The sequence below is a fragment of the Festucalex cinctus genome, chromosome 9, assembly GCF_051991245.1.
Source record: "Festucalex cinctus isolate MCC-2025b chromosome 9, RoL_Fcin_1.0, whole genome shotgun sequence".
In the NCBI taxonomy this organism is placed as follows: Eukaryota; Metazoa; Chordata; class Actinopteri; order Syngnathiformes; family Syngnathidae; genus Festucalex; species Festucalex cinctus.
In genome coordinates, this window is record NC_135419.1 from 10,494,496 (window position 1) to 10,509,643 (window position 15,148).

The 15,148-nt window shown below is 39.9% G+C and overlaps 1 protein-coding gene across 4 annotated transcripts in view; it reads right to left on the bottom strand.

Moving 5' to 3' along the window:
* Positions 1-486: 486 nt before the first annotated feature.
* The window catches only part of enox2 (ecto-NOX disulfide-thiol exchanger 2), a 179,996-nt gene continuing 165,334 nt past the window's right edge, over positions 487-15,148 (bottom strand). For all 4 annotated transcript variants that reach the window (XM_077531908.1, XM_077531912.1, XM_077531909.1 and 1 more), the window contains 6 exons: positions 11,568-11,755; positions 9,493-9,624; positions 6,292-6,348; positions 4,168-4,264; positions 3,201-3,286; positions 487-1,054 (listed from right to left, as the gene is read on the bottom strand). In XM_077531908.1, coding sequence (XP_077388034.1) covers positions 923-1,054; positions 3,201-3,286; positions 4,168-4,264; positions 6,292-6,348; positions 9,493-9,624; positions 11,568-11,755 — 692 coding nt within the window. In that variant the 3' untranslated portion in view covers positions 487-922. The remainder of the gene's footprint in view (positions 1,055-3,200; positions 3,287-4,167; positions 4,265-6,291; positions 6,349-9,492; positions 9,625-11,567; positions 11,756-15,148) is intronic.

Genomic DNA, 15,148 nt, shown 5'->3' on the forward strand with positions numbered 1-15,148 from the left:
GATCAGCAAGGGCCATGTTGCAACAAGCTCTTTTTGTCAGTATCTTCACCAGAAATATTGATATTAATATTAATGAAACGTTGCCATATTCTAATGTTAATTGATGCAAAATGGAAAAAGATAGAAATATACTTTTTTTCCTGATGAAAGAAGAGACTAATCATTCTTTTGGTAGGTTCCATGTTTTGATAGCAATAGAACACAATATTCTGTGGACCTTGCAAAATCAGTCAAAATCCAGTAAAACAGCTGGGAGTGAAGAGGGAGCTTTAGTAAGAAAATGAATGACTTAATTGGGTTTGGGGGGGGGGTGAATGACCCGTTTGCCCTGCCTTCTGCACGTCCCTGTGAAGGTGTTTTCTGGTTGTTATTTGATGTGACGACACCCGCCCACTTCATGTCAGAACTCTGTCAACATGAAGAAGAAGAAGAAAAAAATCAAAGTTGAAACTCGGGAAAATGAAAAACACACAAAACAAAACAGTGTCGTATTAAAATTTCCTTTTTATAATCAAAAATACAATCCAAGCATGTACAGCGTATAACAACAATTCTATGCAACTCTTAACAGCCTTTACAGAAAATGAAGAAATATATGATTTCATTTTTTTCATAATCTATGTTACAAACCAGGAAGGACAAAAAAAAAAAAAACGAGTCGGGGTGGAGGCCGCAGGGTTTTTGGAGGTTTGAAGAGTTCGACCCTGATGACGTGGCAGGTGATAGCCCTGTGCAGTCCTTGCTCGCACCCACCAAAAAGGCTCAGAAAGCTTTTGACGCGCTCGCGTCCGAATCCAGTGACTCCCTCTCGCCCCGACTTGCGGCGAGTCGCGGGCGTGTCAAGTAAACATTCCTTGTATGCGCGGTGACGGCGTCTCGACGGCCGTGGAGGGGTTTTGGCGCTCCCTCCACGAGCGCGCCCTTACGTGCTCTTGATGCCTTGGAACCCGCAGAAGTTCCAACGTTTCTCCAGACTGGCGCCCACGCCTGTCAGCTCCTGCCTGAAGGTGCAGGGCAGACGGGAGAGGAGTGCCTCCACCTCCGCCGGGTTGATCTACAAACACAAGAGTGGGTTATTAATTTGACCCAACTTGGGTTATTGTTGAGCCAGCTTTTTTAAGAGCGTGACGAGATGTGTCGTGACACACGATAGCGCCGCGTGTGATGTCACCAGATAAGCAGAATGGACTTGGCTTCTTCTTCTTCTTCTACTTGTTGTTGTTGTTGTAGGTGGAGGCCAGCCAGGCATATTGAGAAATGTGCGCGCGGCTGCCTAATGAGTGTTGCGCACTGGAGTGTGTGTGGGAAGAGCAGACAAAACGTGGGCGCCCGAACGCATCATCGTGGCAACAAATAAACACGACGAGTCGAGAGAAGATTTGTGTTCTTTCTTTTGACTCGTGTGTGACACGATGAGTCACAGCCGTGGGGAAACATGCTGGAACTGCATCATTTCTCGGGGTCGCCGGGAGTATTTTTATCGAATTATAGCGAGGGAGGACCAAAAATGCCCAATAAATAAATAAATACAATTGAAAATAAAACCTGATATAAAAATATAATAAAATATATATATGTATATATATATATATATATATATATATATATATATATATATATATATATATATATATATATATATATATATATATATATATATATGTACATGCAAATAAAACGTAATTCAAAAATTAAATGCAAAAAAACCACATAAATACTAACATAAAATGTATACACACTAATAAATAAATAAAAAATAAATAAAAGTAGGCGGCACGGTAGACGAGTGGTTAGCACGTCCGCCTCCCAGTTCTGAGGACTCCGGTTCGAGTCCAGGCTCCGGCCTTCCTGGGTGGAGTTTGCATGTTCTCCCCGTGCCCGCGTGGGTCTTCTCCGGGTACTCCGGTCTCCTCCCACATTCCAAAGACATGCATGGCAGGTTAATTGGGTGCTCTGAATTGTCCCGAGGTGTGCTTGTAAGTGTGGATGGTTGTTTGTCTCTGTGTGCCCTGCAATTGGCTGGTTAGTTTTACAATAGTTTTTATTTCTCTTTATATTATTTTTTTGTATTTATTTTTTGTTATAGTCACTTGTATTTATCATTTTGGCATTTTTGGTCTTCCATAATTACGGGAATACAAATGAATAAATTAGGAATGTATTCTGTTAGAACTGCTGGGTAAGAAGTAACCCAAATTGGGTTGAGTGTTGGCTCCAAAAGGGACACAGCCGATCTTTGTTTTTTTTTTATACCCAGCACATTGGGTTGAAAATTTTATCTAGATCCTACAAGGGGTAAAAACGACCCATTCTGATTAGTTTAACGCTAGCTTGAAATGGGTTACCAGGTTATCAGTGTAGCTGTGATTGAAAATAATGCTAATTTTGGGCCATCTCCCCTGAATCAAACTCAAGTATGGCTGTCAGAGTATTGAGTGGGAAAGAATTTGGGCATAAATCAATGAAGGCAAGAATGGCTGTCTGAGCAGCGGAGTAATAACGTGTCTTAAACGCCACTTGCAGACAGACGGAAATAAAAGAGGGCCACTCGGGCAGACGAGACGTGAGTGAAAGGAACGGCGAGCGCCCGTAGGATTGATGTCGCTGTTTGGCTAGCGGCGTCTCAGCCAGGGAAGGACGTGCTTTTAATATGTTTCGGCATCGGGGGAAATGGGCCGACGGGCCGGATCGTGCCAGGCGCACGCACGCACCGATGACATTTCAGTCTGGGAAACGGAGACAAACTGTCTGAAGAAGTTTCTCTGAAAGTTTTACCTCTTCAACCTGGAGTCACGGATGGCGACCGGGGCTGAATCGACTGTTTTACACAAACAACCTGGATGCAATTATAAGGCATTTCCTAATGACCAGTTCACTGAATAGAGAAACAACATTGGGTGTATGCTTTCTTAAAGGGATCGATAAGCCTTTTGGCTTCGTGAGCGAGACTATTTGACTTGATTTTCACCTTGAGACAACATAATCACAGTCACAACAGCAGAATGAAGATGCACTTCCGCTTCTGTCCTGTAGGTGGCAGTAATGCACATCACCATTCGGTGTTATACATTTCTTAAATTTGTCACAAATGGAGATGCTCTTATAGCTTTTACCTTTAGCATGCTTGTCCATTTTTTCCTCATCTTTTTTCTAACCAACTGTTAGCATGTTAGCATAGCATCTGTATGACGTGCAGGTACCTTGGTGTCGAGTCGCTGTAGGTAGGAGCAGATGTACTCGATGCTGGCTCCAAAAGGATGCACGTGCAAGAATGTGGAGATGATCCCTGAGGGAGGACACAAATATGCTACATGTTAATATTAACAATAAAAATAATACAGTACAAACAGGACAATGGTGGCACCATTTCGTCTTTTAGACCGCGGCTGAAAACTATATAAGGGCAAGTGTTTAACGACGGCTTTGTCGCCAAGGCCTCGTCAAAGAGAACCTCTCCCCCAAGTGAAAGTAACCATCTGCTTTCCGTTCACACACGGGGCCCCCGGGGGGCCATCATACACCCGCGCCGCTCATACCAACCACCTGCGGAGCATCAAGAGACCTACCCTGATGTTGTCTACCAAGGCTGCCGCCGCTGCCAGCGCTTGAGGCTTTTTTTTTTTTTTTTTTGCGAGGAAAACACTTTGCGTCCCTTGTAGCAAACACGAGCAATGCGCTGCGACCACCAAACAAGCGAGGAAGCAGACATTGCGCATTTTCCGTGCATTCAGGGCCGCGTTCCGAACAAATGTGAATGGATATGTGAATTACAGATGCAAATCTGCTTTGCTCGTTTGCTTCAAGGTCCAATTCGAGCACTCAAAGATATACTTTTGTAAACATTTCCAGCACATTACTCAGTGGATGTAGAGGTATAAAATAAGACTTTGATACATCACTTCAAAGCATTGACAAAAAAAAGACATATATAAGACAAATATATTTCATTCCTTCGCAGGGGGGGAATCTAATCTCAGTTTTTCATTTTAGTTAGAATTTTAGTTTCCCTTCTATGTTGGCCTAAAACAAGCCAAATAAAAAGCAGATTACAATTGAGGCAGATTTTTACTAGGTCCACATTGTACTACTGTATACCAAAATCTTATGGTGCCTAATACGGACTTCTGAGGCTGTAACTGTAAAAAGAAACTTCCTGTTGGGTCTTACCGACGAGCAGAGCTTCTCTCTCAGAATGGACGGGACTTGAGGACCGCCTCTCTGTTGGACCTTCCCGCTCCTGACTGCAAGACACAGGTGTGCTTTCCTGCACACAAAGTATACACAAATACACATTTTAGTGGATGTATGCTAAATGAACTTGTGAAATTCAACAACTAAGTCAATTTTGTGAGCTAGTATTTCGGGAAAAGTGCAAGTGAGTGAACCATTATGACTTTTGCATAACTGTGATGTAACAGTGGGACTAATTGACATAATACCACCTCCACACTGACAAGATAAGTGACATGAAGTGCTGCCTCCATGAGTGAAAACACAAACGATGCCTTTAAGTTTATGTATTTTTATCATATCATAGCGAGGGAGGACCAAAAATGCCCAATAAATAAATAAATAAAATTTAAAATAAAACCTGATATAAAAATATAATAAAAAATGTTTAAATATACATGCAAATAAAACATAATTCAAAAATTAAATGCAAAAAAAAAAATATACATGGACATAAATACTAACAAACAAAAAATATAAACATGAATAACTAAAGTAAAAATAAATACAAAAACAAACAAAAAAAATACGCAAAATGCCCAATAAATAAATAAAATTGAAAATAAAACATGGTATAAAAATATAATAAAAAACTATATATATTATATATATATATATAAATATATATATACACACACACACACACACACACACCCACACACACATATATATATATATATATATATATATATATATAGGGACATGAATACTAAACAAAAAAATATATACACACACGAATAAATAAATAAATAAATACATAAATATAAAATAAAATAAATCAAAGTAAATGTAAATACAAAAAAAAAAAAAACGAGATTAAATTTTTTTTAAATAAATATACAAATAAATGTGGAAATAAATCTAAAAACAAATATAAACCCAAAACACATTTAGGACTGCCACCTCATTTGAATAACATTTCATGACGTTTTTCATACTGACAGACTGCAGCATAAAATAAATATGAGAGCAGAGCATTTTTATTTATTTATATCTGATTATATTTATATATTTTTGTATTTATTTCCACATTTATTTTTATGTTTTGAATATCATTTTTTTTGTAATTTTTAAAAATATATATATACATACACACAATCGTATGAAAAAGTTTGGGCATCCCTGATCATTTTCAAGATTTTCCTTTATAAATCATTGGTTGCTCAGATCAGCAATTTAAGTTAAATATATCATATAGCAGACAAACAGTGATATTTGAGAAGTGAAATTAAGTTTATCGGATTTACAGAAAGTATGCAATAATTAGTTAAACAAAAGTAGGCAGGTGCATAAATTTGGGCACCCTTGTTGTTTTATTGATTTGAATACCTTTAGAACTAATTATTGGAACACAAAATGTGTCATATAGTTTTTCAGACTCGAGGCTGTTTAAGAACCCACTGCATAGGTGCAATGCCCTAGCAAGTTAGTTAACCTAATAAATTAGTTTAATTTTAAAATTAATGCAACACATACATATGACTGGACTTGATTGATAATAATCAGAAGGAACAGAATGGGCCGTATGTGCACCACGGGCCATACTACACAAGCGTTATTGAAATGCCTAGGAACGGTACTAAATTGTGAAATAAAAGCCCAATATGTCTCATTCAAGCTCATATTAGCTTCGAAGATAAATAAGCAACCAGCGGGCGTGGCGCAAACAAATTGAAGCAGGCGACAAAACACAAGCAGCATGCGGATAAGTGGAGGAAACACATCATACGTGGCGGGAAGAATGGAGGGAATGAGGCGAGGGAAGGCACTTTGCCTGGAGCAATGCACACACGGAAAGTATACTCAGAAGAAGAATGATCAAACTGTTTGTTTGGGAGCTGTGACAGGTGGCAAAAAAAAAAAGGAGAAGGAATAATGTTTGCGATTGGCGTCCTACATAATATTGTGCGCCGTACAAACACTGCCGGGTGGTGTGCATGTCGTCTTGAACCCAAATTCCCACACACATGTGCGACTTTATTGGGTGGCTAATGCTGAGCGGATGGGAATGATCGTGTTATGTCACACAAGGGAAGCGAAGGGAGGAAGGCCGCCACTTACATTGGTTTGATTAGCAGCCTCGTCGCTGCCTTTGTCGTCTTGTTTGGATCGTTCCAGCTGCAACACAAATGAGAAACACACGTGAGGAGCTGGATGTGCACTCCTGTTACAGCCCAGAGTATTTCCAGGGTTGTAAAATGCGTTTGGGAAAGCAATTTTACTTTAGTGGAGGGGTGAGTGGTTCTCTTTCGTTGACGCAGCGTTTCCCCTGATGTTGTAATTATAGATAAGGTGTTTTTGTTGCTTTTATTTTAGTTTGATAGGTAAATATAAAGTTGCTATTTTGTTGATTAAATTCATTTATTATTTATTAGGAAAATCAAACAACAAAATAATAAGCAGTCACTAAAATTTCCTAATCTACTTCTCATTCACCACCCCTCTGCAAACAAAGTTCTTTTAAGTAATCCTGCTACCCAACTAACGAGTCACAAGAGGGGGTGGGGGAAGACTATAAATATTGTGACGAATTGCATCATTTCCCTAATAGGTAGCTACTGTACCTATCCAACAATATACTAATAAATAAACACTAGCAAAACAGTTATATAACTAACAGACTATGTAGCTATAGTTTTTGTATAGCAAAATATTTTGTGAGTTACTCCACTACCACATCACCAGCTAATATATACAAAGCTAGTTAGCTAACTAGACCAACAAATTAACTAAGAAACAAACCACTATCAAGCTAAACTAGCTAACAAACTACATAATTAACTAACTAGTTCTACTAACTAAACTACAAGCAGACTTGCGAATTAATAAGCTAAATCACTAACTAACAAAACATAAACATCCTAAAAGCAAGGTATAGGGTAATGCACAAACAAACAACTGACAACAAGCTAAACAACTAGCAAACTAATACTCTAATGAGATAGCTAACTAACAAACAATACTCTAATTAGCTAGCTAGCTAACTAGCTGGACCACTTACTAGCAAAATAATCAAACTAACTAGTTAACTGCCTAACAAAATAACTCACCAACGAGCTAGCTAGAAAAATAAGATAACATGAAGTAGCTAACAAGCTAATTAGCTATCTATATAAGTACCTAACTTGCTAGCGGACAAACCAAATAGTGCCAAAGACAGGATTGTATGTTCGGTCTGGCTGCATCCAGATAGATGGAATCTAATATTTACTGAAGGCTATCAATATTTATGATATGAATGCAAATATACTTGGTCAGATGAGGAAGCTGAGAGTCAGCAGTCTGGTGCGGAAACGCTAACACATGCTAACTCCATGGTCAGTGGCGGGAATAGCGAGCGAGTTGGGGTCGGTCAGTCGATGGTTGAAAAAGATCTCGTCAACATGACAAATCACCAAACAAGTGCGGCTAATCTTGAGGGAAATTCACACCCAGAAATTGATTTTTCTGTCCCCCATTAATGACGGTGCCTCTCACGATTCATGTTTGCCCCTACACTGGAATTTAATTAGCATATTTCTCAGCATACTCCAGTACAGTGGAATGCGTTTATTATAGATGCGATTGCCGTTAATGCAGTATTGACAAGTCTGTCCCTGGGCTTGATCGCAAGGAGGAGACCGACTCAAATCAGCCCTTAAGTGGACGTCTGCTTCCAAACGTGGACTGTAATAATATCAGTCCTTGGGCTCGCTTTTAATGACAGCCATTTCTCTCACGTGCATTAGCGAGGGCAACATTGTGAATATGAGCCGGCATTACTTGAAACGCTAATCGATGGACAAAATATCTGATCTGATCTGATCGATATCAAGCCCTTTGGATGGGAAACACGTCTCAAGGGCGGACATTCGAATAACAAAAGGAGTTCCCTTGATGAATGGATGAATTACGATGACAATGAAGAAGGAAACTTTGAACATCAGGAGTCTTAAATAGAATCAAATAAACCACTTCAATAAGGTCGCAAATGATTTCAAAGTTCCCCAAAGCTATCGCTTCCAATATGGAACAGTCGCTTGGTTACACAAGCTACATATGAGAAAGACGCGATGTGGGCAAATGAATCGGCTCATTTGGTAGTAAAGTGCAGGAAAATAACGGTCCATTTTCCAGAGTCTTTGAAAAAAAAAAAAGCACAAGTGGAGCTCGTTGGGAGGGAAACAAGAACATTAGAAGACTCAAGCGGCAAATCGGCGCGCTAGCTGTGCTCGCTTCAGTTGTGCGGCGCTGGAAATGAAGCCGAAAGAAAAAGGCATTTTTGGGGATGTCTGATGGCGCTTGCATGAGTTTATTCAAATGAGCCAGCCAGTTCTCGCAGCGCCAAAGGAGCTCATCATGTTGTCCTTTTATTTACAAGTTTGACATTTTTTTTTAGGAAATTATGCCTTAAAGGAGGCTTATTATGGCAAATTAGATGTTTGTACACAAATAGTTGGATCCCTGGATAGTGTTTGGTGAGGGAAATTACACAAGTAAATACAGTGGTAACTGAATCTTTTTAGTCATATATCAAATCAATTTTTTTCCTTTGAAATGCGCTAATCCACATGAGTTATGGCCAGGGTTGAACAATTAATCAAATTGAATTTTTGGCATAAAAAACTAGGTATATTTGTTTTTAGTCTATTTTTTTTAAATGGCTTCAGCAAGTGTCCCACTGTTAGATTAGCATTAGCTTACAGCATTAGCGTCTGACAAGCTGTACATTAGAGTGACTTTCTGCCAAATTGCTGTTTGCTGTTCATAAATTCAACTTTGTTTTTTCTCTATGGCACCAATACTCAGCCAGTCACATTTTTCTGCTCTATCTGTAAATGCCCTAAGATGGCTACAAGAACATTAGCTACTAGGAAAGTGGGAATTGGTGTCAAGGAAGTAAGCTCAAGTGAAGAATACCGACTGAACAACTAAAATCTTTGTATGCGGGTGAGGAGCTACGGTTAGCATACGTTGCTATCTGAAGCATGTGTGTTTTTACTGTTAAAAAGCTCAAGCTAATTTTTACAGCATGCTAAGATGACGTACATGCACACTTATGGGAATTTTTATTGTTTTATTTTTTAATCGAATCATCATGAAAATGCTTTGTCTTTGTGGTTATTCGCGATTAGCCCAGCAATTAATGTTTCGGGCTATCACAAGACAAGAAATGAGATGTGTTAAATATGCTGTAATTCTAGATCATTGTGGAATTTTGATGTAAGCATGTCACAGATTTTCATTTAAAAAAATGTTTTATTTTGAAATCACAGTTAATACCTGTGTCTTCTGCAAGCTTTGCAGTCCTTCCTTCAGGGTGTGGACTTGATGCTTGAGCTGCTGTCTGTCTTCCAGACTGTTCTCCAGATCGCACTCCCGCTGCTTCAGCTCCTCACGCATCTTCAGGAGTTGCTGTGACGACAAGAACAACAATGCTGCTTATCTTGGAAGGAGGCGCGTGTCAATATTTCGAGTCTGAAACCAAAGTGAGGCAAAATGTAACAATGGAAACCTAAGAGGTGTCTACGGCAAATTGCAAACAAACGCAAAAAGGGGATAATTCCTCCTCCATCGCTAACAAATAGTCTGATTGAAGGGAAAAGGAGGGCCTCCCGTGGTGAGGAGATGTTTCTCGAGACAGGGGAAGGGTGGCGGGGGGTCTTGGAGAGAGCTTTTGCACTCCCGCTAATTCAGCGGGAGGAACGTGAGCGAGATGCGGATGGGCGCCGCGCGGACGCCCCGGCGAGGGAGACCAATTTAAAGCCTTCCAATTCATTTAATCCATTCACCTGCTCAATATAAAAAGGTAATTACTCTGCGTGCGGACATGAACAGCGGGACATGAATGGTGCGTCTACTCTTTAAGCAGAATAACACATTGAGGGAGAGACAAAAGATGAAAAATAGACTTTCAAAATTCAATTAGGGATTAAGAATATTCAATGTTCTTTTGACGGTATCATTCTATCACCAATATATGTTTTTAAACACGAGGTGTGATACGAGTAAAAAATGGCGCACTTTTTGAACGACTCAATTCGATTCGATGCGCTCCCATCTTTAAAATCAAATCGGATTTTCCAATTCAAATTGTTTTATGTTACACCACTAGTAGAATGTGAACAATTATTTTTTTTAAAAAGACACTTTAAACTGTTTATGGACACTCCCACTTTAACTATTTTATTATTTATTACTCGGGTGACGCACGCGCGTGGGGGATTTCTCTGCTTTTAAGCACCGCCTACTGGTGGTCGAGAGGGATGAAATAGAACTAGGGTTTTGTTTTGTTTTTTTAAACTAGAATATAGTGTAATTAAACACCCACTACAGTAGGTGGCAGTGGCGCTTTCATTGTCAGAGAGTGTGGAATGAGTATTAGCTCCTTTGCAGAGAAATATTTTCTTCTTCCTGGTAGTGGCGTAACAAAAAATAACCCTTCTAGCTGATGTCACCGCTTAACTCCCGCTACGCCTCCCGGAGGGCAAGCATCCCATAGCAAATGAATGTAGAGAGCTTGATTTTTGGCGAGCGTTTTTGTTAAAAGTTGGGAAATATGTCAAGTGTCACAAAAAACATCCCGAGTAGGACACTAGATTACTGTGACTCATTGAAAGCAGCCGTTTGGAGCCGCTAGCTACAAAAAAAATGGAGTTTGTTAGAGGGAAAAGTGGAAGTGGAAGCCTAAGGTATGTTGGTTTTTGGTATGTCGATCACTACTTTCGTGGTGTAAATTGTCATTCATTAAATCGTTTGTGCCCGGATATACTCGTCTTGCTGTATATCTAAGTCTTCAAACTATCTTAGCGTGCTAGCTGCTAACAAACAGACCGCACGTTTACTACACATTCTTCAGCAGAAATCAAGCCCGAAAATAAAGTTGAGTTGAGTTTCTTATTAAAAAAAGCACATAGTAAACATTTGTTTTTTTTGTTTTTTGGGGGGATCATTGGCAGTTCCATTCATGTGTAAACATGATTTGAGAACCGGTAGTTCAAGGTACTTTTGAATGTTTATCATACATGTCAATAAATGGCCACTAGGTGTCAGTATGGATTCACCAATGCCTTCCTGTTCCCTCTCCATTACAAGTCCACAGGAGTCTCCAATGAGTGAGTAGTTTTTGTTGATTGTAGTTTCATAAAAAGGTGGCTAATTCCTTCACCACCTCGCCCTAGTGGGTAACGCATCTGCCTCGCAGTCAAGAGGTTCTGGGTTTGAGTTTGTATGTTCTCAGGCTTCCTTTTCCATTCCAAAAATATGCATATAAAATTAGAGGTTGCCTTTAACTTGTCCATAGGTGATGTTTGTTTGTCTATCCATGTATGTTTGTCTGTCTTGTATGTGCGCGTTACCTTCTGCATGCCTTGCAGCGCCTGCTGCAGGAAGCTGAGCTGCTGAGTGTGCGTGCTGTCCTCCTCGCTCCTGATTGGCTGGTTCTTGCCCTGCTCCTGCTTGAGCAGCTCCACCTCGTTCCGGTAGGCGTCCAGCTGACAGCGCAGCGAGTCGTTCTCCTCTTTCAAGGCCTCGGCTTGCAATACGCCTGCGCACAACAAGACGGCGCAATGACGAGCGGTCAAACGGTCACGTTGAAGCGATTTTCAAACGTTGTTGAGCACCTGTGGGAAGCACGCTATCGTTTAGAATGGGTTGCCGGAGAATTGTCTGCAGGTGCAAAAAAAGAAAATAATACCGGGAATATCTCATCACTTCCCGGGGTGTAATCAAAAGGCTTAAAATTAAACCCCAGACAAGGGAAAAAAGCTCCCACAGTGGCTCAATAGGTGACCTTTCTTAAGAATGATGGGCATCCTTTCACTATAGTTAGCTTGTTTTGTTGCAAAGGCTTAAAGCATAATGGCTTTAATAATAATAAAAGCAACCAACAAAAAAGCCAAGTCAATCAAGTTTTCTGCCTAAATGGGCTGCCATAGAAATGCAACAGAAGGTAAAGAGAAAGAGAGCGAAGTTTGTGCAAGTGTTTTTAACTAAATGTAATGTCGTTCTCAAACATTTTACACCAAGTACAACCTAAATAAAATATTAAGAACTCCAAGCTCCAACATTAAATATATAAAAAAAAGTACTAAAAAAATAAAAATGATTAAATGTACAGCGATTCTAGTAGTACAAGTACCACACTTTGACCATCACTGGCATAAAAAAAATATAGCAACTAGGGATGGACAAGCACCTATACCAGGTATTCGTATTGGGGCGTATCTGTACTTGTGACGCCCTCTTGTGGCCATTTTTCGATCAGGAATTAAAGGCATATCTGACAAAATGCCCATTAAGATGTAAAACCACCTAATATTTAGTATGTATTTATTAAAACTAATATTTGTTATTTATTAAAATGAATATTTATCATTTATCAATTAAAGAATATTTGTGCAGTTTGTCATTTAAAAAAAAAAAAAATTTAAACTCACGGCTGCCACCTCTGGCCCAAAACGTAACTGCAGCATCTGTCAGGCTCATTCATGGTGCGCGTGCGAGTACGTTCAAGATCTTAAAGCGACAGCCACAGTTGACAAACGAAGACATGACTTCAAATCCGCAAATCAAGTCCGCCCCTCTGCTCCCCAAGGAAACTGTGGAGTGAGCAGGGTCCGCACACTCTGCTATAAAATAAAGATAAAAGCTTATAGGTGCAGTCAGAGTAAAAGAGCCAGGGCTCTTCATACTCATCTCGGCATGGGTGGAGCATGCATGATGTAGAAAAAGCTTTAACATTACCTTTTTAAAACGCACAATGCAAAATTATTATTTTTTTTTATATTGTGTGTTCTATAAAAAATCAAACATCCTGAATAACAACAAACTGGTGCTTCGACGGACTGCTACAGAAATCTTAAGAGAGCAAAGTTTGATCGATTAAACAATAAGGCAGCCAGCCACTGCCAGACGGTGCGAGTCCCAAATAGTCTGCTCCCTAGACGGGTTGCCATTGAAATTTAATGAGAGAATAAGCAGAAAGGGGGCAAAGTTTGAGGCTAATTGGAGAGAAAAAAAAATCATTGTATTGAATGCACTATTTAATGTGGCAACAACTAACAGTGCAATTAATTTATGCGTAACTGGTTTGCTGCTTAGATAGGATGCCACCAAACTGTATTTAATTGTGTCCCAACTATTTTGCATGTTTAGGAATACCGTGTTTTAAGTGTGTAAAAAGATTATTTATTTATTTTGGCTGATTTGCCTATTTTCCTGATTGAGTGAGCATGCCTACAGCCAACATCTGCAAAACGCTTCGAATGACGATAATGCAAAATCCATCCCTCTATTCATTCCTTTGCTAAAACGTTCCGCAGCTTCAATTGAATATTCCTCACGACCTGCGATCAACAGAAGATTAGCAGCTACTGAAAAGGTGGGATAATCCCACAGCGTTTTGTCCGCCAGATCTCCACTGGACATATGACCCGACCTATCGAACAGAGCCAAAGGACGGGTTATTGTATGCTCGTCTCCGGGGAAGTCAACTGGAAGACGGACGGGGAGGGGAAAAAAAGCTCTTCAGCACGTCGAGAGGAGATAAGAGCCATCCTGTTGAGTGAGAGCGCTACGTTTGTTGTGTGTATTTATGAGTGCTGCACCGAGGACCGTTAATGAACACTCGCTGGGCATGATTATAGTCTTCTGGCAGGTTTGGAGGTGAGAATTATTGATGTGAGACGTGTTTGGCACGTTTGTTATTTAACAGTCAGCGCGGCGCTATCAACCCGCAAGGCGTCCATGATAAGAGTTCACTCTACATGCACACGCGGGCGGATCTTGCGCTTTTCTATTCCGGAGTCTGACGCAGCTCATCGATCGGCGCCTAAAGAGGTAGTGGGGTCGTCGCGGGACTGGGTGACGTGCGTAAAGGTCAGCAGAAACGGTGGAAAGTTAAGCGACGAATCCCCGGCATCCGGTGAGAAGACGAGATGTTTTGACAGCAAGCGCTCATTAGCGATATGACCGACTACAAGGGATGCAAACATCCGAGTCGACGGCTTCATTTGCATATATCTCCATTTTGATTAGCCAACTGTCAAATTAGCAAACAGTAAAAATAAGGCAGGTGGAAATGAACAATGTGGCAGTGACAGCAGAGGGCACATTGTCTGCCTAGATGGGCGGCCATAAAAATAAATTGAGAGTAAATATAAATGCGGTTTTGGGAGTACATTGAAAATAAATTTTAGTTAACAGAAAAATAGCATGATCGCAAATGTGCATTTATTTAACAAAGCGGCGACCAGCAGAGAACATATTTAGCCCAAGCCCAGGTAGTCTGCTGCCTAGATGGGATGCCAAAGAAAGTGAAGAAAGAAGGTTGAATAAATAAATAAATAAATAAATAAATAGCTTCCAGAGAAACCACAAGTGACAGCAAAGGGCTAAAGTTTGGAATTAACAATGTTGCACAAACAACAGAGGGCACATTTAATTGAAAACAACTGGACTGCTGCTTAGACGGGTTGTCAAATTTGAAAACAGAATCCTTGTATTGAATAATATATTCTATGCCAAAACCAGCAGATTCATTCAGCCTAACTGACAACATTGAGAGTTAATAGGAAAAAAATATTTAGATTTTGGAGGAAATAAAAACATGACAAAATTAGATTTTAACAATGTGCAAGCATGCAAAAGGAACATTTAATTCAGTTTAATGTCTAGAGGGGTGCCATAGAAAACAAAATGAGGACTAAACAGGAAACAGGATGCTTATGAGAGAATAAAAAAAAAAAAAAAAAGGATAATGGATGCAGCCATGTTGCAACCACTGTTGATTAGGCAAGCTGTCCTGATAGTTAAAAGTTTGGACAGTAAATTTAGCGACACGTTCCATTTTTTGTTACTTTGGAAAACAGCCGCCTTGTTCTATCCTGGGCTGGCAGCATCTGGCAGCTTTGAACAGCTTCACACACACTTTCAATGT